The sequence below is a fragment of the Eubalaena glacialis genome, chromosome 13 (genome assembly GCF_028564815.1).
Source record: "Eubalaena glacialis isolate mEubGla1 chromosome 13, mEubGla1.1.hap2.+ XY, whole genome shotgun sequence".
Lineage (NCBI taxonomy): Eukaryota > Metazoa > Chordata > Mammalia > Artiodactyla > Balaenidae > Eubalaena > Eubalaena glacialis.
In genome coordinates this window covers 94268133-94293080 of record NC_083728.1, presented here as the reverse complement: position 1 = coordinate 94293080, position 24948 = coordinate 94268133, and the positions used below count along the sequence as shown (strand labels likewise).

At 53.4% G+C, this 24948-nt stretch overlaps 1 protein-coding gene across 2 annotated transcripts; it reads right to left on the bottom strand.

The window, feature by feature from the left end:
- Positions 1–418: 418 nt before the first annotated feature.
- On the bottom strand, positions 419–8613 carry ZFAND2A (zinc finger AN1-type containing 2A). 2 transcript variants are annotated; one of them, XM_061208614.1, is made up of 7 exons: positions 8354–8613; positions 7033–7131; positions 6478–6572; positions 4736–4867; positions 2129–2280; positions 1362–1445; positions 419–1021 (listed from the first exon to the last, which is right to left on the bottom strand). In XM_061208614.1, the coding sequence occupies exons 2-7, from the start codon at positions 7085–7087 to the stop codon at positions 1006–1008; spliced, it is 534 nt and encodes a 177-aa protein (XP_061064597.1). In that variant the 5' UTR covers positions 7088–7131; positions 8354–8613; the 3' UTR covers positions 419–1005. The 2 variants fall into 2 exon arrangements, 1 of the variants encoding a protein (XP_061064597.1); XR_009703232.1 differs by lacking the exon at positions 419–1021 and having other exon boundaries at positions 1365–1445; positions 2030–2280.
- Between the last annotated feature and the right edge of the window lie 16335 nt (positions 8614–24948).

Below are 24948 nucleotides of genomic sequence, written 5' to 3'. Positions count from 1 at the left end.
CCTGGACCACAGGAAGGGCTCCGTCCACGTAGTCCCCAGACCCACAGCGTCAGGAACTCCGCTGGGGTGGGGTGGGGGGCGGTGGCACTGCTCTAACAGGCCCCCGCGCGATTCTGGCGCAGCTGGAGAACCACGGGTCCAGATCTAACGCCACTAACAGGACAGGGCGTAGAAAGAGCTGGATAACCCACCTGTTGAATGGGAACTGAATACACCCCCCAACCATTATATATATGTGTGTGTGTGTGTGTGTGTATGTATATATATATATATATTTAACATCGTTATTGGAGTATGATTGCTTTACAATGCTGTGTTAGTTGCTGCCACACAACAAAGTGAATCAGCTATACGTATACATACATCCCCATACCCCCTCCCTCCTGCATCTCCCTCCCACCCTCCCTATCCCACCCCTCTAGCTGGTCACAACCATTGTGTTTTGAGGCTATGAAACCAAAGAAGAAAGAGTAACTGCTTGGATTTTTGTTAATCCGCAAGCAGTGGGATGTCTGGAACGCACGGCTGGATGCCCCGGGGTTACGACTGGGATGGTATTTCTCTTCATCCGGTTCCCTGAGGTCCCGGGAGATGACGGCTCTCCTGACAGGCCCCAAAGCCCTCGGTGTCACCCCAATGCCTGCAGTCAGAGGGTCACAGGCTGTTCTCTCAGTGGAACAGGAGCGGCGGGCTGGGGGCCACCTCCGGACAAGGACCCCTAACAGGGAAGGTGTAGTCCCGCCCCCGTGCCTGGGCTCAGACGGCTGATCACCACACAAGCCACGTGAGGAAGACACAGTGAGATCCACCGTCGGTGGGTTAAGGGACAGAGGTCAAGGGACAGAAGCCCCTGTGACCAGGTCAGCTAAGGGACAGAAGCCCCTGTGACCAGGTCAGCTCAGGGCAGAGCTGCTCGTGGTGGGAAGCGTGCAAGTGCTAGAGCATTAAAGTGGCCACAAAGTGCAAATCACGTTTGGAAAGAGGCCAGTTTGAACAGTCACATCGTCACTTTACTCTCCACCTGAAAGAGAAGAAAACAGCTTACGTTCTTAGGTTTGTCTTGATTAACTAGAAGCGGGTGATCGTATAAAAGACATTCGCCAAACACAGTGCTTCAGAAACCAGCTATAAAGTGTCACTCTCGTCACCCTGTGCTGGAGGGACCTGCGTGTGCACCCGGGGCTGACAAAGCCCAAGGTCGGGCGCGCGTCCCCCTCCACCCCGTCCGGCTGTGACGGAGCGCGGAGCTCCAGGTGGCCAGTCATGAGCCGCACCACGACCGCTCAGCACTCACCGGCGGGACAGAGAACCGCCCCATCTGACACAACAGCAGCAACACCGCATGCCCCCCGGACCAGTACCTGAAGCGCCGAGTCAGCCAGCCGCCCGGCCCCTCGCGTGAAGCCCCCGACGGCCCGGCATCCGAGGCCCTTGCCGCCGAGCACCTGCGCAGAAGGGTCAGGTCAGTGCTCAGCCAACCCCTCCCGGTGCCGAGAGCCACGCACGCAGGGACGAGGTCACCCCCCAGCCCGGCTCGGGCACAGACACCATGAGAAACAGCCGAGTGGAAGTGACAGGTGACTCGGGCTTCCATGTCTACCCACGGAAGGTGGGGGCAGACGCTTCCACCGGCCCGAGGAAGGTTCTCCCTGTTAATAACCGGTGAAGGGGCTGAACTGCCCCCATCAGAAGGTGGGGTGGAGTCGACACCCAGGACCTATCTGGAGGGAGGGTGCGCTCGCCATGCGCTGACCCCACAGACCAGTGTCCTCATGCACAGGGGACACCTGGACAGCACCGTGCACGGGGAGAACGCCACAGGAGGTGAAAGGCCAGGGTGACGCGTCCACAAGCCAGAGGACCCCGAGCCTACGGGAAGCACCCTCGGCGAGGGGGAGGCCGGGGGAGACCCTCCCCATGGCCCCGCGCGGTGAGCGGGCACTTCCGGCTCCAGAACTGCAGTCCCAGCAAACAACGACTAGAATCCGGCTTCAATTTGGAATCCACTTTTAATTAAGATCATATTCACCCAAAGCCCTACAGCGAATGGTCAACACCGAGAGCTGAGCGTGCCACACGGGTCCAGGTCGTCCCAAGCGCAGGCAGGCCGAGCCGGGCCTCTCCTCACCCGGCCGTGCTGGCAGGGGGGCCTCCGCGGGCGCAGCCGTGGTCCCGAGGGTGTCTGTGCTGAATGCAGAAGACGCCGCGACCCTCGGCGCGAGCCACGCGCAGCGTCTCCTTCCGCCCGCAGCCCTCTTTTGAGCAGCGGTACGTGAAAATCTGAGAAAGGACAAGTTGCTTCAGCGTTCCAGCAGCCTCGCCGAGCAATCATTCAACCAGCCCCCGCCCCCCCATAAGACCATCGGCATTTACACTAGAACCGGTCCTTAGCTAAACAGAATGAAGGCGCCGGGGTTTCACTGAGATGTCTTTCTGTCAGGTAAACAAGGAAATACTAGTTTAGGAGGCAGCAAGGTTTTAACAAGTGGTACATACAAAAGCGGCATTTTAAGTTGGGGTCTCATGCGAGATGCTTGGGGGGGGGGTACTCCCAGGAAAAGAAACAAGACAGGGGGGCGGGGGACGGGGACACATTCAGGAGGGAAGGAGGCCAGGCACGAGGGGTCACGCACAGCCCTAGAGGGAGCTGGCGCAGGTTGTGTCCCGTCAGGGGCAGGGGAGCTGGCACAGCCGTTAGTTACTGCGGGGTCTTCGGGGTAATATAAACTCCCAGGCACTTCCAACTCTGTGCGGGTGTCAATGTCAGGGAGGAGGGGGGCCGGCAGCCTGGGGGCAGCCCTCTGGCCAAGAAGGGCGAGTGACCCGAGTGCGTGGCAACAGTGCAGGTGCCAGCGGGGCCCGGGAGACGAGGAGGGGCAGCGCAAGGTGGGGAGTGCGGGTGGAGCCGGGAGGGAGGAGGACCTGGTCACCTGGGGGGCAGGGGGGGGGGAGGGGCACATGGGCGGGGCCGTGGTCGGAGCTTCCGGAAGGCTCGGAGGCAGGGCAAGCGTGAGCAACAGGAACGGGCTGGAGGAGATGGGGCCAGGAAGGGGTCGGGGGGCTCCAACCAGAGGGTCTGGGACGGAAGCTCAGGGACAGACTTCACCCTCTCCTGTTCCAGGTAATTTTTCATACTTGCATTTGTTCTGTATTTAGTGTAACATACAGAAACCGTGAGGTAAGGTGGTCAGAAGCCAGTGCCCTGGAGATAAGCTCTAAAGGCCAAGACAGCAGGGGGTGGCGCACCCCGCATCCTAGGGAAACCACCCAAATAAACCCGGAGGCCCCAGGGAGCGTGCAGTGCTGGGCTGGGCCTGGGGACGCGTGCGGGGCTCCGAGAGTCTCCAGTCCGAGGAGCACACCAGCTGCCACGGGCCACCTACCAAGGGCCATGTCCAACCCGAGTCTCCTTGGACTCTGGTTGAGGATGGAGAAGTGACCACAGGTGGCGGCTCTGACTCCGCCTGAAGTTCTATAAAAGTGACCACAAAGAGATGTTCTGAAAAAGGATGAACCCCAAAGGGCAAAAGATAAAAAGAAAACAGCCACAAGATTTTAATTTCTTTTTTTTTTTTTTTTTTTTTTTTTGCCTGTGCCACGCGGCATGCGGGATCTTAGTTCCCTGAGCAGGGATAGAGCCCCCTGCAGTGGAAGCGCGGAGTCTTAACCACTGGACCGCCAGGGAAGCCCGAAACGGCCACAGGGTTTTAGGAAAAGCACATGGGCGAGCAGTCACGGACTCAGCAGACACGAAAAGGCTGAACTATGAACCGGCAGGGAGGGTCAACAAGCAGCATACTTGTGACACAGAATCCCCAAAGGCTCAGAAATCGGCAGCAGCAGAGGCAGCGCGGGTGACGCGGGACCCGGGAGGAGGCCGCGTGTCTGGGAGGCGCACGCGCGCGGTCAGCTGCGGACCTGGCACGTGGGCACGACTGACCACGACGTGGGAAAGACCACCTGCACGTGGGTCACACAGAGAAAAGGGAACTTGAGGGGAAAACGGAGGCCGGCCCGGGAGGCCCAGCCCCAAGGAGCGGGAGCCCAGAGGAGACGGCGACTCCCAGTCTGGAAGGGTCAGCCAGGCGGAAGCTGCCACACGCGGGGACAAGGAGGACAGCCGGGCCCTCGCGGGAACTCCCTGAACAGCAGCGGAAGCGGGAAAAGCACCGACGCCAGCGAACGCCCAGGAGAGCCGCAGCCGGGGTGCTGGAGCCCGGCGGGCAGCGCGCCGTGGGGACGGGCATCTCCCACCACTCCAGGGCGAACGAGACAAACGCGAGCTGGAGCTCAGGCCCGTGGGGGAGGCAGATGCCCCAGTGGAGCAGGCGGCCGCTCCTGACTCCAAACGGACAGACGCGGGACTTCAGAACGAGCACCGACACTGCCAAAGCAGGAGCGCCGACGTCTGACTTCACATCCTTGACATTTCCTAGGCGGAGCTTAGGAAAAACCACACACTAACAGAATGATTCTAGAAAACCACATTCACTTTCCATCTTGGGAGGAATTCCTGTAACGAAAGCAAATCCTAACACAGACCCTAATATTTAGGAAATATGTTTATATAACTGTAAAAACCCATGCTGTTCACAACCCAGGAAAACACCGATCAATTGTTAGGGTTTTATTTTGTACCAAAACTATGAAAACTAATTAGCCGGGTTGGGTAATTGACCTTCTTTCCTCTGAAGAGAAAGCAGCCCCCGGCGGCTCACGCAGACTCCGCCCTCACCTCCTCTTTCTTCCTCCCAGGGTGACGTTTACAGCCTCCATCCATGTGCGCGCCGACCACCGCATCTGGGATCTCGCCCTTTTTTACTGGGACAGGGCTGTTACAAAGTGGGCACACTGGGACCTGAACATCCTAAAAATAACAAATATGATATTCCAGATTCAGACAATCAAAACTCACACACACACACAAAGGCACGGTGGTACAGCACACTTAAAAGCAAGCAGAGTACAGACACTGACATCCGAGCCCCACGAGAGCAGAGTGCGGTCAGCACGGGGGATCGGCAGCAAGGCACCCCCAGGGCTTGAAGACAGTTGCCGTAAGTGGAACCCAGGAGAACTGAAGAAACAGACTATTAACCATCCGCAGAAACGACCCTGAGACAGAGGGCAAGTGCAGCCCAGGAAGGAAGCTGGTGAACCAATCCAGAAGGACAGGCTCAGGGCAGCAGGGCCATCTGTCCAGCACTGTGTAGTGAGCAGTGAAGCTGCCCAATCACCTTGAGGGTCGGGCTGCCAGGAAAAACCTCCAGCTGTGCAGAGCCTCAGCTCCTTCGCCTGCCAGGGGACTTCCTGACACTCCCTGCAGCTTCCGCCGTGGCCACGTGGGTAGACTAGCTCAAGGGCGCACGCGGCCAGGCTGAGCTCTCAGGCTCAGAACCACCATCCAAGCCCAGCACTGGGGGGGCTCTGGAGGGAACACCCAGCACGGTTAAAATCCCTCTGGGCCAGGGCAGGAGCTGAGCTAATTTAGCTCAAGAACACTGAGGTGACATGTGGGCGAGTAACAGGTAATCACAGAATCGCGATGCCAGCTGTCGGGGAACTGAGCTGGAAAGCCACCCAGGGGTGCTCCTGCAGCTGGCAAGTTGGCCAAGTTAAGAAATAAAGCATCATTCAGTCACCTCTAGGCAGACTCTCCCCATCCAGGGACACAGGAAGGTCAAGGCAACAGACCAGGTAGTTTGGCCTGTTCACCGGTGCCGGGTGAACATGAGTCACCCTCCCCCGCCCCCATGAATCAGCAAAGGGCCAGACCCCAGCCGACACTGGACAAAGGGTGTAGCACTGTCACCCGCATTTCCAACTGCCACCCTGGGAAAGCAGCAGAGTGCTGACTGGAGAGCTCACGAAAATGCTCCCTGAAGCACCCAAAACAAAGTGAGTTCAGGCTGGGACCACCTGAAAAGCCAATACCCAAGGTCTTAAACCTCTGGACTTAGGCAAGTCTGTTTCCTTACAGCCATCTTCCAGCTTCCACCACGAACTGTCTGAATCACCTAGGGAGGACGCCAAGGCTGCAAAGGTACCCAGATAAGCAAGCATTTACAATTCTTCCCAGACTCGAGCCCCCATCAAGCGTTGCACTGCATTTCTTGTGTCCCATGAAGACAGAGCTGTTTTTCCTTGTGTGCTGAATAAAAGGAACTAAGTGTTTTAACATGTAAAGTAAGCTCTGAAGGTTTAGATACAACAATTTGATTCCAGGAAAATAATCTGTTGCTTTAGAGCTGTGCCGTCCAGAGCTTCCTGCAATGATGGAAAAGCTCCACATCTGCTCTGTCTACACATGGCTCCTGAAAACCTGAAACGTGGCTGGCGTCACTGAGAAACAGGACTTTTAAGATTTATTTAATTTTAATTAAGTTTTATCTACATGTGGCTAGTGTCCACTGTCTTGGGCAGCGCAGCTTTGGAGAGTGAGGATGAGAATCTTTAGAATAAAGTATGACCCATTACCTTCTTGAATGCAAAGGGACATTTATGTGCAGCATAGGTAAAATGATCTTTACAGAAATCTTGTTTACATGCATCACATTCTAACGGAAGAAAATCTAAAAAACAAAAAGAACAAAAAACACACAAAAAACAGTAAAGTGTTTTAAAGACTAGAACAGAAGAATCATAGATCATATTAAACAGGTATTTACCTTTGCTGAGTTCATATTACGCCTATCAAATACATCCTCGAGGTACCACATGAGAAAAAAATTGGGGGCCATGAATTTGGCAATGCCAGCAACACTGAAGAGCCGGTATAGCTGTCCTCTCCCAAGAGATCCCACCTCACGTGGTACCACGTATCTAAGCAGAGCATTTAAATCCGCTCGGTGCTGGCAGCCAGCCTTGTACCTAGCTGTACAGAACCAAAACCTCAGGCCAGCATCTCATTACCGAAAAGCCAGAAAGGCCAAGGCCCAGAGAACAACAGCTAATGAAGACAATGGCCAGTTCTTCTCCCAAATAGATGACAAGACACCCATTTTCTGTTAATGTTCTCTTAGAAGTGCTTACCTAGCTGCTTGCAAGTTTTTTCTGAACAATGCTTCCCCAAATCAGGGAACTCCATTATGAGAAAATGTCCAAAACACAGATGACAGAGTGAAATGTCACCTGCAAGAATTAGAAATAATTAGGAGGAAAGCAAGGATGGTCTGAATTTCAGTCACCAGGGTTTATATCGCACAGCTGACATAAGTAAACAAACACCGCAGGAGCATTAAATGCCCAAGTCATCTGGGCTCCCGCAGGGGCCTAAGTGTCACAAATTCTTGTCTTTCAGCAAAGAGAAAATGGGAGTTTTAGCGTAAGTACAAGCTCCTTCAGGATCAACCCCCTTAGGAGGCAGATTGTTTTTCAGTTCTTTTAATTCCTAGTTTATCAAGCTCAACCCCAATTTAAGTTTTCATTAATCCATATTTTGACTCATATTGACAGAGACGTCCCATATTCAATTACACAGCTACTAGGGAAAGTTACAGCCTCGGTGAACTTTAAATCGCAATTTCATCTACTGAATATACTTGACAAACAAAACTCTGTTACCAGGTGCTAAATCACGTTACTTAACTACACTCTCCCGGGGACATTCGACTCAGTCCCCTGTTGCTCTCTTTAACTCCCTTATGCATTGAGTTTTACTCAGAATTTATTCCTTACTGACAATCAACCGGGAGTTGACCAGGGGAAGGAGAAGTCGTTAACTCACCAATGGAAAACAGGTGGACAAACGGTGATGCCACTGCACTTGAGAGAAAACTGAAGTGCATGGCACGCCTCACAGGGTCCCCTCCGGGATCTAGCACCCACCAAACCTCTCAAGACTCTTGTCCCTCCCAGAATTCACGTCCCCAGGGCCTCTTCCGGACCTGCCCATCAGCTCTCCCGCTCCCGGGAGCGTCCCGGGTGCCTGGGATACTCTGGCCACAGCTGACATCCGCTGACGCCCTCAGGGCCCGGTTTAAAGCGTCACTCAGGGCCTTTCCTAACACCCTCACCTGGCCCCACCCAAACCGCGTTTCCTCTGCTCTGTAATTCCTTTCCCAGGACCCACTCGCTCGGCTTCCCACTGCAGCTTCGTTCCCTACTCTCGGCTCCGCGAAGCGCAGGGCCCAGGTCGGGTCTGCCCATTCTGGATCAGCAACGCCCAGCGGACGTTCGGAAATCAATCGATCCAGGACCGACGAGACGCCGAACTCAATCCCGACGTGGTCGCGCTCTCGGCGCCGCAGCCGCGGTGTGAGAGCCCCGTTCTGCTAGGACACTAACGCCCTGCCCGTCCGAGGTTCGCGGCCCCGTCCGACCCCCGCCCGGCACCCCCAGGCCAGCCCCGTACCTGGCCCTCGTCGGAGGCCTGGGCAGCCGCGGAGAGGAGCGGAAGGTGGCAGAGACCAAGAGCTGTCTCCCTGTCCGCGGTCAGCCGCGGGGGAAAAGGCCAAAGGGACGAAGAAAACAGGATCCGAGCGACGGCCGAAGCCGGTCCGAGTCCGCGGGAGAGCCCAGCATCGCGCCGCCCGGACCTCCCGGCCATTTATTCGCAGCCGCCGGGTCAGAGAGCCCCCGCTGTCCGGGCGTCCCCGGCGCGCCCCGACGACGTCACCGCCGAGCCGACCAATCGCGCCCTCCGCGGCCAGGCATTCCCGGCGCGCCCCTGGACGTCACCGCTAGGCCGACCAATCGCGCCTGCCGCGGTCCCGTCGGCCCGCCCACTCCTCGCCTCTTCTCGAACAGTCCGCCGGCTTCTCGGGCTGAGGAGTCACGGTGAGGCGGCTCTGCGCAGGCGCACTGGGCCGGCGCCCGGAGCGGGGCGCTGGGTCAGGGCGGGCTGGGCGGGGTGCGGAGGGAGGATACCCCGCGCTGGGCGCCACGGAGGTGGGGGCGCGGGCGGCCGGTACCCGGCGCGAGGCTCCGCTGGAAGTGCGTCCAGCCGGCTCACGCACACAGGCACTGATTTTGCAGTTACAGATGAACTTTAGCTTGTGGGCAAGTTCACAGATGTGGAAACCACAGCCATGAAGGATCGACCGTGTGTGCGTACGTGTATGTGCGCATTTTCCTTACCCTTGTTCTGGACCACGTGAGAGCGTGGTGTGGACATGATGCCCCATCACCTACCCCCCCCCCCCGCTCCCAATACTCCCGCGTGTGCTTCCTACGTGACCACTCCAGCCACCCAGCCCGGAAATCAGTGGTGACACTATGTTAAGGTCCGACCCGCAGACCCCATTTAGGTTTCTGCTAACCGTGTCGTCGATGTCTCTTTCCTCTGTGCTCCAGGAGCCCGTCACCAATTACCCGTTCATTGTCTTCCTGTCCCCGACAGCTTTTATTAAAGATCACAGACTTTCATTCATATAACGTGACTCTCACGCAGGGTACATCCACGTTTCCTCAGGAGCAGACTCAGGTCATACTTTCTTGGTGGTTACATCACAGAAATGGTACTGCGCTCATCGCCGGCACAGGATTGCAACCCCTCCCAGCGTGGGTAACGTTAATCTTGACGACATCGTCATCCCGAGGTTTGATAAGTTTCTCCACTTTTTCATTTGTGAATTAACTAGTATCTTGTAGGGAGAGATTCCGAGATTCCACCATTGTGTGTGTTATTCTTCACGAACCTCTGACAACCTCGACTCCATCTGTCGCTTCTGTCTGGATCGCTATGATCATTGCCAGACAGTGCTTTTAAAAATTTCCATCATTTCCTCTACATTTATTAGTTGGCATTCCACTATAAGGGAATGATTTGCCTTCCCCATTTATTTTTTAACCCTGACTTTAACCCGAAGAACCAGAATTCACACCCAGCATCAGGGAAGGTCAGGAGAAGATGTGAGAGTGGATACCCCGGGGGTGTAACAGGCGAGCACTTGGCCCACCTCTGCTGTTCCTGGTCCTGATCCAGCCAAGACCACACCAAACTGTCGTGAGAACAAAAGACCATCAAGTCAGAATTTTTAAATGCAGTGTTTTTGTCATTAACTGAACATCTGCCTTCATACAAAGAGAGATGCCAAAAGCGTAAGTTAGGTGACCACCATCCACCTAAGTAATTTACCACATCACGATAAAGGGGAGGAAGGACCTTTTACTACTGTGACCCGGGGGACAGGAGGGGAGGCGGACCTCGGAGCCTTAGTTAGCAAACCTCAAGAAGTTCTACTTGAGAGAAGAGGCCAGAGCGCGTGTCCAGACACATGATTCTCTATCAAGAGACCACAATGCCCTTCACCAACGGCTCACTGTTGTGACCCCTGTTTTACCTGCGAGGAGACTGAGGCACAGAGGTGACAAGGGACACGCCCAAGAGGAGCCAGGATTCAAACCCCACCCCAAGTCCACATTCCTAACTCCCCTCTGCTACCTCCACCGGCCAGGGGTGGGGATGGAGACGCAGCCAGGTGCCAGGTCATAGGACCCAGAGCGTCATGAAAAAGATTCGGGGCTTTATTTTGAGTGCAAAGGGGTATTGCTGAAAAGTTTTAAGCATGACCTTGAGGGGTGGGCAGGAGACAATATGTATAAAGTACACATACTTTACACAGCTGAACAAAAAATAATTGCAACTTTCTCAGTTTTCTAAAATTGAGCTCCACTTTCCTTTGGAGCCCCAGACGCCTGCCGCCGGCAGACACGGGCCCTGTCCCGTCACCGGTCTGTTCAGATCCGGTTGCTTTGGTGACCTCGGTCACCGTCCAGCTCAAACCGCAGTCATTTCAAGTTTTCTTCCTACAATCCCTCGTTCCCGTCTCCCTCTGTGGCGCCTGGGCTCGGAGATGCGCAAGTAACCCCGTGGCAGTGAAGGGTGGAGGCTCTGGCCTCTGCGGGTGATGACCTATCCACAGCCTTTGGTCAGGTGCTAGCACCTGCTGCCGGTGTCAGGACTTCCGTCGTGACCTCTCATCCCAAGCTTATCACGTGCACTGTCCTGACCCCCGGTTTCAGGTTCAGTGACCCTCTCCGCCGTCCACACCAGGGCGCGCGGGGCTGGGGAGCTCCTCTAGCTCGTGTGCGGGGACTGCGGCTCTGGGGCACCAGCTGAGGTCCTCTCCCTGCCTGGCTGCACCCCAGGCACCATCCACTGCACTCTCCCTGTGCTGGCACAGAGAAGGTGCGTGCCTCTCCCAGAGGTACAGGTGGGAGCCCCACGCCTTCAGAGTACCCCCTCCAAGCCCAGGTTGTTTGTCATTGCAAGTCCCACATCTGAGGGCTGCAGGATGAGCCGGGGTCCATTCTCAGGGACCCAGGCAGCATGACAAGCTTGGCGTCTTCCCTTTCAAAGCCCGTCAGATCTCGCCCCAGCCCTGGAAGTAATGTTCTCCTTATGCTGCGGGGCATTTCTCTCACATCATCGCCTTGGGTTTCTTGCTCTAAGGGTGAATCTCACTAACTTTGGTTCATGGTTCCCTTTCCTCTCCCTTGAAAGCCTTGCTTCTAAGACTAAGGCTTGCTATGAGCTCTTAAAAGTTTAGGTTTAAAACTCAAATCTGAGCAACGATTTCTTTGGTCTAGACGGACCCTTCCGTGGAGCCATGAGTGTCACTGCAGGGCCTAGTCTTTTTTGTGGTTTTAAAAATATTTATTTATTTATTTATTTGGTTGCACTGGGTCTTTAGTTGCGGCTCGCGGGCTCCTTAGTTGTGGCGTGCAAATTCTTAGTTGTAGCATGCATGTGGGATCTAGTTCCCTGACCAGGGATTGAACCCAAGCCCCCCGCATTGGGAGCGTGTACTCTGAACCACTGCGCCACCAGGGAAGTCCCAGGGCCTAGTCTTGATGGAGAAGAGAAAACACATTGACGTTATACCGGCGGCACACATTGTACTTTAAAACGTGTTCATCCGCAGTTTGTGGCAGACAGGCAGATGGGGGAGAGGCCGGAGCAGAAGCTGGGCAAGCAGGTAAGAGGCTGCGGCTGCAGTCCAGGTGACAGAGATGACAGTCACCATGGAAACCATGGAAACACAGAAGCCTTACCCACCTTCACTGCTCCCCTTGTAGTCAGGGCATCAGCATGTGGTCCAGGGAGAGGGGCTTCTGGGAAAAGATTTCCTTCCTAGTAAAAGAGAGACATCCATTAGGACATAGCCCTCTTCTAGAAGAATTTTTTGTGACGCTTGAAAATAGTGGCCTTCTCGTTAACACGAAGGGCAAAGCTTAAGGATCAAGTCAAACAGAGAGGGCAGCGCAGAAAGGTGGAGAGAACCTGGGTCATTGATTACATTGTTGAGCTGACCATCAATTTCCCTGCCTCTGGACTTCTTGTAACCTGAGACAATTTTTTTTGTAGCCAAAGCATTCTTACTGACACTTGGAAAAAAATGTTTCAATTTAGGATGTATCCATATCTGCTATGGGACAAAAGGGGGAAGTTGGCAAATAAGCACATGGATACATGAGTGGAAGTCAGAGAAGAGGTCTGGCCTGGAGAAACAACGTTGGAAATCGACAGCATAAAGGTGGCAATTAAATCCATAAGTGCCGAGATGGCCTCGGGAAAGGACACCCGCGGAGGAGGAGAGGGTCCGCCTTAGCAAAATCCAGCGTTTCAAGATCAGAGAAAGATGCGCAGGCCTAGCTGACCGGGAATGAGAGGAAGGCCTCGTGGAAGCCGAGGGAGGAGAGAGAACCTGGGGGGGAGCATGGGTCACCTGCCTCCTGCTGCTGGGGGACAGAGGGAAGCCTGCGTGTCCGTGTTTTGTGACATGTCGGTCACACGTTGGTCACTGTTGCCTTTAGAGTGGCCCCAGAGGTACGGGCACAAGGCAGGCTGAAGTGGGGTGAAGAGCAGAGGGGACAGAATGGTGTCTGTGGTAAGGAAGCGGGGTACAGGCAGGAGAAGCCATTATGCCTGAAGAAAGGATGAAACCTGTTCCCTGCCCGCCTGCGTGTCCAGCTGCTTAAACAGGCGACTCTCCGCTGCCCGTTTCCCCCAGGACTCTCTCTCCTCAGCCTGGACACACAGTCAATATTACCCTTACGTTTAGAATTCATATCCTCAACAAATATTTATTGGGTGCCCGCTGTGTGCACAGCACCCTGCTTGGCCTCAGGAAAATATAAGAAAGATTCAACTGGGTCCCTGTCTCTTCCCATGAGCTTACAGTCTCAATCTTGGAGGAAAAAAAGACCCCATCCTGAAACAATGGGGCATTAAGTCTGAACACTGTGTGTGAGCTTGCAGGCCAGAGGCGGTGATCCCTGGGACTCAGAGAGTAACAGTGTCCCAGCGCGAGCCTGAAAGAGTGAGCCCAAGGGTCTAGGAAGGGCTCACGGGTGGGGGGCTCCTGCCGGCCCTCGAAGGTGGGGTGGTGGGCTGGTGGGCTGGGGAGCGGAGGGCTGCCCAAGCCAGAGCTGTGTCAGCAGGACTCCTGACTGCGGGTGACGGGAACCCCCTCAAAACAGACTTTCCCCGAGGGGGAGTGTATAGGCTCCTGGCCTGGAGATGTGCTCGGATCCAGGAACTCAGCTGGGGCCCTGGACGCCCTCACCTCTGAAAGCCCCTCCACTCTGTGTGGTGGGGACGGAGCTGCCAGCACAGCGAGTGACTGCCTCCCAGCATCCGTGCCGGAGCCCGAGGGCGGACGCTCCCAGCATCCCTGCCGGAGTCCGAGGGCGGACGCTCCCAGCATCCGTGCCGGAGTCCGAGGGTGGACGCTGACGTGCTTTTGTGGGTCACGTGTGAGGTGGCAATGCGTGATGCTGAGACGCTTTTAAGAGTGAAAATGGGTGATTGGTGATTCTGTTGGGGCAACAGGCACACCCAGGGACTCTGCCAGGAAAACTAGAAGACGAAGTCTCCTGCATCGCATGTAATTGATGTGGCCACTGCCGCCCCTGGTAGACACCCCACCAGAATCACACACAGTGGGGAGGGACCTTCCTCCAGTGTAATGGTGCCGATAACAGATGAAGGATGGGCCAGGAGGCTGGGATCGTGAAGTGAACGCGTCCACCGTTCGCAGCGAGGTGGCGATTCAGGGAGAGGGCGAGAAGACTGGAGAGGGAGGCTCAGTGCTTGACGTCGAGCTAAGCAGACACAGAGACACCCGAGCCCCACCTGACGGGGGAGGAAGGCAGGACGTGGTCCAGGAGATTGATAGGTGAGACTGATGCTCGGGAGACAAGGCCGGGGCTGAGGTGCAGGACGTATCGAGAGGCTCAGAGGGGAGCTCAGGTCTGTTAGTTCGTCCTGAGCCGTTGCGGGTACTAGTGCCGAGGAGGTGGAAGGAAAGGGGTCTATTCTCAGCAGAACTTCCTGGCTGATGGGCATGGAGGACGGAAGGAGGAGGGCGCCCCGAGTTTCAGGCTTGGGGAAGCAGAGGAGCCGGCAAGAACAGGGAGGTGACCGAGAGTAGCAGTTTGGAGACGAGATAAGTCTGCTTCGGGTCACCTTGAGCTGTGGAGAAGTTGTACGAATAGAGAGAACACGGAATTAGAGTTGGAATCTGACTTGAAGCCAAGACAATGGATAAAGTCTCCAGAAAAGAGAGTGAGAAATGGCCGGAGTTGAGTGTGAGGCGAGTGGCAGATAGGCCACGGGAGGGAGAGGAAACAGAAAGAAGTGGTGGGAGATTCAGGGGGAGGGGAGGGGACCAAGCGCCAAACGCTTCACTGAAATCCAGGGGGCTGGAAATCCTTCCAGGCATTTGGCCAGGAGGACATGGATGACCTTTGGGAAGGTCATTCCTTACGGTGGTGCAGCTCTCGGGGCAGGCTGGGTCACACTGCGGAACAGACGCCACCGGAAACAGCAAGGTTTATGTCTCGCCCAGGCTTCGCGTCCTCAGTGCTCAGACAGGCTCTGCTCCACGCCGCCCTCACCCCGGGAGGATGGAGCCCCGGGAGGATGGAGCCCCGGGAGGATGGAGCTCCGGGAGGATGGAGCCCCAGGAGGATGGAGCCGTCGCTGTCGGAAGCCTCATCGCTAGTTGCTTCGGCAGAAAGGAAGCCACTGCGCTGGGGCCTCACGCCGGCCATCAGGTCCTCCTGCAGGCGAGCCTCACAGCTCAGTGGCCCCAGCCAACCGCAGGGGCCAGGCGTGCAGGCCCCCATGTGCCTGGAGCAGGAACGGAAATAGCTGTTGAGGGGAAACGACCCGCCAGAAAGTAGCGGAGGCAGAGGCCAGGCTGCGGGGCGGTGGGGGCGGGGGCGGTGGGGCGGGCGCAGGGCGCCTGCTCTCTCAGCAACACTATTCTTTTTTTTTTTTTTTAATATTTATTTATTTTGGCTGCACTGGGTCTTAGCTGCGGCACATGGGATCTTCGCTGCAGCATGCGGGCTCTTAGTTGTGGCATGCATATGGGATCTAGCTCCCTGACCAGGGATCGAACCCAGGCCCCCTGCATTGGGAGCGGGAACCTTACCCACTGGACCACCAGGGAAGTCCCTTCGACACTCTTCTTGAGGTCAGACCACAAGCCTCCTGTGCTCTTTAACCCCTTGCAGGTGACGCTTACGCACCTTGCTGTGGTAACCAGGTGCCGTCAGGTGGCAAAACCAGGGAGAGATACTCTGATGATTTAGGACTTTCCCATAAGGCCTCGGGGAAGGTCTCGGCACGGCCTCCCCGGGAAGGAAGGTGTCTCTCAAATTCTGAGTAGCCACATATACGTCTGCATGTTATGGCGTCATAACGGATATAGTGATGAGTATAACCCGAATGAGGCCGGTTTTCCTACTGGAGCCTGTCCTGGGAGTCCTGGTCTCCTAGTGAACAATGCGTGCTTCGGGGGTGGGGGACATGCTCCCCCTGCGGCCCTGTGGCCTCGGACAGTGGAGATGCTCTGACCTCTCCCTGACATCTTCCTAGGAAACCTGAGAGTCTCAGAGGGAGATTGCTACGTGGATAGAATTGCCAACAGAAACCAACCTCTGTACCCCCTAGACTCGGTGCGGAGCACAAATATTTCATAGACACAAAGTCAGCTAGACAGAGAATTTAATTCTGGAAAGTGATTATATGATAAACTGCAGGAGATGCAATACATGATTTGCCTCACGACACATTTTTAAGAAAGCAGAAGCCCCATGGAATAAAAATAAACTCGTTCAGGTTCCCAAGCGAGCAGGAAGCAGCTGAATGCAGCAGAGATGACCTAATGTTTTCTTTTTCTAACTCTTAATTTTGTGATGTGATGTTATCTAGCTTATGGGACCCCTTTTATCCCAGAATCTGGGTCACATGATTCTTGCCTACTCCATTATTTGATAATAAACCGGTGCAAGGGCTTCAGTTCCAATATCCTCCAAGTATTGTCAGAAAAGGCGAGCCTGCAGAGCCCTTTGTTCGGAGCCTATCGAGTCCCCAACAGCAAGGGGTGAGTGGCTGCTTAGTGGCAATTGTCCACGTAAAGTTCTGTATATGAGCGGAGATGCAGATACAATGTTAGAAGAGAGAAGAGTGATAGAGCATGGAGAGCGGGGTCAAAACACTCACCCTTGTAAGGACCTCTTAAACCTCCTTTCAGAGTCAGTCGTCCATTGACTGAGCAACCAAGGCTGCTCAGGGATCACATCCTTTCCATTTGGTGGTCACTCATGCGATGGGAGTGGATCAAAGTTCTCCTCTTCCCCCCAAGAGGAGTCTTTGGCCCAGTCCCAGCCCCTGCAGACCCTGATGTGGGCTGTGTGCCTCCTCGACATGCTGCCCGTGGAAGACAGGCAGGGGAGCCTTGGGCCGCCGTGCATGAGTGGACGAGTGGGAACCCAGACGGGACCTGCAGTTCTGTTAGCAGTGTTACCAACGCTTACCTCCTAGTTTCCAGAAATGCTGACGCTGGGGAAGCTGTCGCGGGGTGGGATTCGGGATCCTCCGAGCTGTCTGAACGACATTCTGGCAATCTGAAATGATTTCAGTGTGAAAAGTTGAAAATGAAGCTGCCTCTGTCTGCAGATAATAAGACTTGTTTCTTTTGCAAGCCTGCCTGTTGAAAAAGCACCCAGTCACTGTATCTTGGAGCCGAGCAGGAAGGGCAGCTGCCCTTTCTACTTCGTGGGAAGTGAGACTGTATTTCCCCTCGTAACTACTGAGGGTGACATGGAAGCACCTTGTGAACTGTATAGGTTAACCCGAAACTTCAACATTCCACAACTTTTGTAACTGCAGCTAAAAACATCTTGATCACAATTATAGCCAATTATTGTTGTACTCTGATGCTTTTGCAAAAAAAAAAAAAAAAAGAAAAAAAAGCTTCATCTTCAAAAACATTCATAGAAAGGACTTTTTGACAAGTACAAGTTTATGATAGCTTTCAGATCATACTGCTGAACTGGGTAATAAATTAAAGAATTCTAATGGAAAACCTGATGGCTTCATAAAACTGTTAACAGAAGATTAAAATCAAGGATTAGTCACATAGGACTGATCAAACTGATGAATATGTTTATAATTTTTTGGTTTTTGTCTGAAATATTACTGGGTTTTAATCTGTGTTTTCCAGATATAAGGAAACCCTTCCCCTCAAGATAATTATGACTTACAGCAATTTGGTGAATTATACCTTTGTAAGTAGAATTGAAACATTTATCTTTTCTCTTTACCTGATCCCTCCAGAAATTGGAAACTCTTAGATTCCCAGCAGTTTTATCAGGTAAATAAGGAAGGCCACCTCCTAATAGGTACAGGAATCTCAAGGCAATTTGGGGACCTCAAAAAGAGAGGAATTCACCCAAATCTAGATGTCACAGGTGGAATCTGCGACAAGCCCTTGGTGTTGTTTTTCTGGACTTGAGAGACCTTTTAAAAGTTCAGTCTGAGATTTCTTATGAAAAGTTCCAGCACAGCCAATTTAAAAGAGCCTATGTAGTCAATTAACCAGACTTATTTTGGAAACAAATTAGTCTTAATATGGCTATATTTGGTAGAAATGAGGGTAATTTTAAAGAGAAAAAGATTATGTTTCAGTGGCTATTAAATTCTAGTTTTGTTAATCGAGGTCTGTATTTACTGCCAGGGACTTACTTTCCCAGATAACTCCTTGTTGTCACGTTACATCATTGTAACATTTGATTGAATTATTAAAAGACACTTTAAGTTTGTTTCTGAAGCTTATCACAGTAATCTGTCTTTAGATGAAGATCAGATGCCCCATGACTGACAACCAGGAGATTATTCATACTGGAAAAAGACATCAGATAAAGGACTCTTAACAGCCATGTTGGAAAGTACCATATCAGGTCTCTCCTGAATGAACTTCAATTCCTGTTTCTGACACCTGACTTCAACTAAGACCAGCACTACCAGACCAGGATAAGAAGACGACGACATCTGAAGTAGACAGCTGACCCAAGATGCTGGACCAGGCCTGTATGCTAATTACGTTGACAATTGCTCACACTCTCCCCTTATGAACCAAATGTATTTCTTCCTTGGCCTCAATCATAGGCAAGTTTCAAAAAATCAATCCGATTGCTGGGTTTGTGGCCAATTACCTATGCCCAGTACTCCCAGGTTGCCTTGGTGGGTTTCTCCTCCCCAAGGCTCTAATTGGATGAAATTTTATTTTAAAAGAAAGAAACTCTAGCACCATGCAAGCTAACATTACCACCAATATCACTATGTGAGACCCTCTTACCTGGCCAATTTAATGACACCCGTTCTGAACTTGGCCATAAATACTCTTTCACTAGATGTTAAATATCGGATAGTGCTTAACAGGACCCAGTTGACCTATGGAACAAGTTAATGGTCTTGGCTTTACCCAGGTTGGTTAGGAAGATGCAAGATTGGTTTCCCTTGGGCTCAAGGTCACCTACAAATAGCCTTGGAAACAGCCCCTGTCAGTCTGCCTTTAATGTGAACACACTGCTTTCTATGAATTTTCCAATGGTATGACCATTTGGCTGCAATATTTGTTAATTCATCTTATGACACGTGAAGAATCAGATTTCTGCTCTGAATGATCCTCTTCCCAGTTTAGGAAAAATACTAGGAAAATGGTTTGGTTTAGGAGGATCTTGGCTTAAACCTTTACTAATGACATCATTACTCCTACTGTCAAGTTTGATCACATCTATAGTTCTCTATAAGTTAATGAACATGTACAATGTACAGCCAAGATAAAATTGGCATAAATCCTACTGGACAACTTGGAATTGACCATTAGTCCTTGCCAGACATCTTACTAGCACAACCTCTTAAAAGGAAAGAAAGAACTGGACTATTAAGATCTGACATCAAGGGACATGATGGACCCAGGGCAGGTAAACAACCACCGTAGCATCGAGGGACCAAACATTTGATCACCTATGCTTTATATCGAAAGATTAGTCATAGATAGGGGGAAATTAATGAAACAAAATTCATATTTTATGCCAGACAATAGAAATTAAAATTTTTTCTTTGCCCGTTTGGGCCTTCTCCCTCTCCTTTAGTGTGTATTGTGCATCTGCATTAACCAGACCTCCTGAGGAGATAACATTCTCTCCCTCTCTCTTTTTTTTTCCCACACTGCAGGATCTTAGTTTCCTGACCAGGGATTGAACCCAGGGCCATGGCAGTGAAAGCGCCAAGTCCTAACCACTGGACCCCCAGGGAATTCCCAAAATTTTCTATTTCTTAAATCAACTACTGATTAATTTTTTTCATTGACAGTTTCAATATTCACCTTATATCACTGATGGTATTTCCACATCAACAGTGTTGTTCTTGATTTTTAAACGTTGTTCCAATCTGAGCCACTACAAGTCACTGCCTCAGGATTCCTGGTCTGAAGTCCATGAGCACACAGGGTAAAGTCCAGGACCAAGAGCAATGATGCAAAGTCATCTTTTTGTCTTCACCTCTGTGTTGGTTCCTGAGTGGGTTCTGAATAAGTAATAACCAGCCTGGTTTCCCAGTAATGCAACATTCCCTTCCTGGCCTGGCCCCTCTGATACCCCCAAATCACTGCATTAAATATTAAAGCTGCCTGTGCCCTGGCAGCTCCATTCTGAAGGCAGCAGCGAAGTTTCTGTGGAATAACTCTGGCTGGCTGGCTGCTAGATTTGTTCATTATTTTAATCTATGCATATTGGCTAGGACTGCAATATTGTTTCTTTTTTCCACAAATATTAGTCTGAAATTGAGAGAGACCTGATCTCCAGTGCAGCCTGGAGAAAGAGGAGGGCTGTCATTTGTTCTGGTTGCCACACCTAAGGGAGGGCTGTACATCACCCTTTAACCTAGCTGGGACATTCAGGCCACCCCAGCCAGGGGGCTGCTGAAGACCTGCTCATACAACATACTTTGGTGGGTGCTGTCGGGGGTGGGGAAAAGCATAAGATTTGAGCTTGTAAGCTTCATGGAGAGTGAAAGCATGTACATTAAAGAAAAAAGAAAAAAAAAAAGACAGTCCAACCCAAAGCAGCGCCTGGTGCAGAGAGGATGCATGACAGAGACCCGTGACCAGGATGTCACGTCTAGGGGAGCACATCCCTGGCTGGAGCCGTCCAGGGAGCTGCCTTGGGAGGTGGTGGGATGAGGTGGACCTTGGGGAGGGATGTAGGACTTTGACAAAGGTGCATGGAAGGAGGGGTCACTATTGTGGATGCAGCGTGAACAGAGGGAGAGCATGTGGACCCTCCAAGAGCACCACTCCTCTCATGCAAGACTCTTGGAGCAGATCTCAGCGATGCCAGCGGTCAGTGGCCACTGCCGGTGGTGCCCATCTGCCCTGCGTGTCACAATCTTGGAGGGAAATAGTCTTCATGGGTCTGAGATCTGAAGGAAGGTCCTGACCCTCAACATTTTCCCCAGAGGGACTCAGGTTCACTCCCAGTGTTACTTACAGACTTTGCTCCTTTGAGATCAGGAATCATCCTGTCTCTTTGTTGCTGACAGCCAAGCCCATGCCAAGCTGAACCGCGTTGATTTGGCCATTTCATGACACTGTGATTCGATCTAGAGAATTCTGCCTGAGGGGAAGAAGCAACGGGGGATGGGTGAAAGCATGTGCTCAGGAGGGGGGCAGGGGAAGCAGGTGCGAGCCCGCTGGGCAGCAGCCCTTGCCAGCCCCCCACCAAGGCCCCAGCAGCACCAGCAACCCCTGGGTGGTTCTTTGGAAAGCACTCCTGTGTCCTTCTTTGCCAGCAACTGAAACTATAAAACAGACACTAATTGTAGCGGTAACTTACCAGGCCATTCCCCCACTGTCAGGGCAGGGGCTTCAGGGCAATGAGCCTCGGTACAGGACCCGTGTGTCCTGCGGTGCCCTGGTGGCCACGGGTCCCTCCTCTTAGGTGCTACGGGGGGGGTCCTGCGTCAGTGGCTAAAACACCTGCAACCCCTTGAGCAGTGGCACCGAGGCTCTACCACAGGAAAGGTGAGACCCCCAGGAACACGTGTCCACCCCCTCCCAGAGATGAGCGGGCGGCCTCTTGCAGGAGGCGTGGTGTCGGGGCTCCACGGGGAGCATCCGTGCAGAGGGGGCCCGCGCTGGGGGCCGCACGCCTCCCACCCCTGCTTCACGTGCTCCGTCCGCGGGCCACCTGCTGGCCAAGCCGCTCTGCTCCTGGCTATCAGGGCTCCTCTGTGGTGGATGCCATCCACGGGGGACCACGTGTGACCTGTGTCTATGCCCCCCTCCAGCGGTCTGCCCACGTGCCTCTTCTCAGACCTTGACATGAGCCTCCAATCTCTCCTTCCAGGACCCTGACCAGACCACGCCACTGACATCCACCCATGAGCCGAGGGGCTGCTTGGGTGCTGTTCTTCACCCCACCTGGAGGGCCATGACCTGGATGACCAGCTCTGCTGCCGGAGACTCTGTCCCGGGGAGGCCCCCCCACCTTTCCGGGCCGCCTGTGAGCGGACTGGAGTGTGGTGGCCACCCACGTTCGCCTGCACGTGGTGCTGAGCGGCCGGTCCGTGGCCCAAGGGGTAGCCCTTTCTTCCTCCATCAGCTGGTCGCAGAGGTCCCTCACGTGACCCCAGGTGGGGGCTGGGGGAGAGGCACAGCCGCTGGAGCCTGCGGGAGCCTGTCCCACGCGGGCCCCCCACCCTGTGAAGGACCACTGCTCGGTCCCACAGAATCCCACAGAATCCATCCCATGAGGGAAGCTCTGGCTGCAGGCGCTGTGTGTCCGTGGTGGGAAGTCCCCTCTCTGTCAGGGCTGTCGGCGGGGGTCTCTGCTGCAGGTGACGTGGAAGCAGGGGCGCAACCAGCCTCGCTGCAGAACCCTGGGAGTCTGCACTGGGATTCTCCTTTTGGGCGAGTCGTGAATTCCAGACGATGTCCTCTCTGACCCCAGATACCCGGAGCTCTAGCCTCCGCCAGGCTGTGCAGCTCCAGTGGCAGGGCCGCTGCAGTGCTTTGCTGCTCTGGGCCCTCAAAGCTGGCAACATTTGGTGTCACCCCAGTACGGGAAGGAGCACAAAATATGCTCCCTCTGGAACCAGGTGCAAGACTTGACTTTGGAAGGCCTTTTCAACATGCTCCAGACTAAGAGAGGTCTGAAAATCTCCCTGCTGTGCTGACCCTCTGAATTGTCACAGGGCTTCTCTCCCACCCTCTGCAGAGCAGGGGTCTTGCCAAGGCCTCCAGCACACTTGCCACTTCTTGCTTATCTGGCCCTGGTCACACGATGCCTTTGATACAGTGGACCAGTGGGATGGTCTGCAGAGGGTCCTGCTGGCCCAGGTCCCCTTGGCCTCCTTTATAAAGATGGGAGAGTTAGCACCGCCCTGGTGCCACACTTCAGATGCAGGCTGCTGTCCTCACCACGCGAGTGTGGACCACGTGTGATCCTCCCTGCAGACAGGGATGGAGGAGAACACATTCACCAGCACGATGGCTGAAATCACGCACTGAGACTGAGTGACTCTTCTCCAGCAAAGACACGTCTGTTACAAAGCTGTATTGGGGCCTTCTCCTGAGGTAGGTTTGCTGTAGACCACTGCCAGCTTTCACTATTGATTTTGTTTTTGTAGGGCCAGAATAATTATTTTTTAATTAATTAATTAATTTTTGGCTGCGTTGGGTCTTCGTTGCTGTGTGCAGGCTTTCTCTAGTTGCAGCAAGCGGGGGCTACTCTTCTGTGCAGTGCGTGGGCTTCTCATTATGGTGGCTTCTCTTGTTGTGGAGCACGGGCCCTGGCCCTAGGCGCACGGGCTTCAGTAGCTGTGGCTCGCGGGCTCTAGAGCGCAGTCTCAGTAGTTGTGGCGCATGGGCTTAGCCGCCCTGCGGCATGTGGGATCTTCCCAGACCAGGGCTCGAACCCATGACCCGTGCATTGGCAGGCGGATTCTTAACCACTGCACCACCAGGGAAGTCCCAGAATAATTATTTAAATGGGGACACAATGAGGACTGCTAACCACCCCCTTTATCCTTTAAATCTCGAACGACGGCACTCATCTCTGCAGTCTCGCAGGAGTGCATCATTATTTGGATCTACTATCTTGGCAACGGCGCTACAGTGTCAAGGGCATCTCCTGGGCTTTTTGTCCTACGACAGTTCCATACATGCCAAGGAACCAAAGTTAGGGTTCTTCCAATTACCAGCTCTGCACCTACAGTTATATATTTGGGGAAACGACTACCGGCTGAGACCAGATGACCCACTGGCATGATGAGATTTTCAATCCGCAAGTATTAACGGGGCCACATAGGCGTATCCACTTCTCTGAGTTTTCTGATTCCTTCGTCCACCATTGCCACAGCAGTTATGACATGTATGTTTCCATCAGTGTGGGTCATTGCCTTTTCCAAAATTCCAAGAACCATCCTAGGAGCAAATCAGCACTGTCTCCCCAGCTGTTAAATCCTGCGAGCTGGCAAGTGTTTCCATATTGATAAACCCTCCCTTGCCCCAACTGATATTCTGCCCCTTGATCCAGCATATCCTGATGGCATCTCTTGGCTAGGTCTTATGGCTCCTTCAGGACGTAAGTTCTTTCTTCTTTGCCAGGCCCAGCACCTCCTCGGCTGGGTTATATAGCGACTTGCTTCTCAGCTTGGTGGCCAGGAGGGAAGGTGAGGACTGCTAGCCTTCAATAGGGTGGAATGGACCACACACGCAAGCCCAGAGCATTCAGAGGGGCCTGGGGTTTGAAGGTTCCGGTGCCTCACCCTAGTTGTTCCCATCCCAAGTTTCAGGGCCCCACTCCCTCCAGTCGTGGCCCTGACTCTGGCAGAGGAGACCAGCTGGGGCTGAGAAGGCAGACTCCTCCGCAGCTTTGCTGTCCTTATCGTTAAGTCCTGGGCCTGACTCAGTTCTTCCTGCAAGATGTGGGGTCTCTTTGGGCTGCCAGAGAAGCCCGGGGGGTTCACACATCACCTAAGTTGGTGATTAGCCAACCTAAGCCTTTCCTTATCTTCCCCCACCAGGAATACCCAGCAGCAGCCACCAGAGCCCACGTCCTTATACTGACCCCTCCCCCATGCCTCCCAGATGCCCGAGACAGCGCACCAGCTGGTGTAATCCCTTCTACCTGTGTCCCTTCCCACTTTACCACTGTTAAAAGTTGCTTTTTTAATTAATAGATTTCATTTTCTTCTTTTTAACATTTTTTAAAAATTTTATTTATTTTTATTATTAATTTAATTTTGGCTGTGTTGGGTCTTTGTTGCTGCGCGCGGGCTTTCTCTAGTTGTGGTGAGCGGGGGCTACTCTTCCTTGAGGTGCGCGGGTTTCTCATTGTGGTGGCTTCTCTTGTTGCGGAACATGGGCTCTAGGCGCGCGGGCTTCAGTAGCTGTGGCTCGTGGGCTCTAGAGAGCAGACTCAGTAGTTGTGGCGCATGGGCTTTGTTGCTTCACGGCATGTGGGATCTTCCCGCACCAGGGCTCGAACCCGTGTCCCCTGCATTGGCAGGCAGATTCTCAACCACTGCGCCACCAGGGAAGCCCTGTTTTCTTTTTTTTTTTTTTTTTAATTATTTAGTTATTTGGCTGTACTGGGTCTTAGTTGCCGCATGCAGGATCTTTAGTTGTATCATGTGGGATCTAG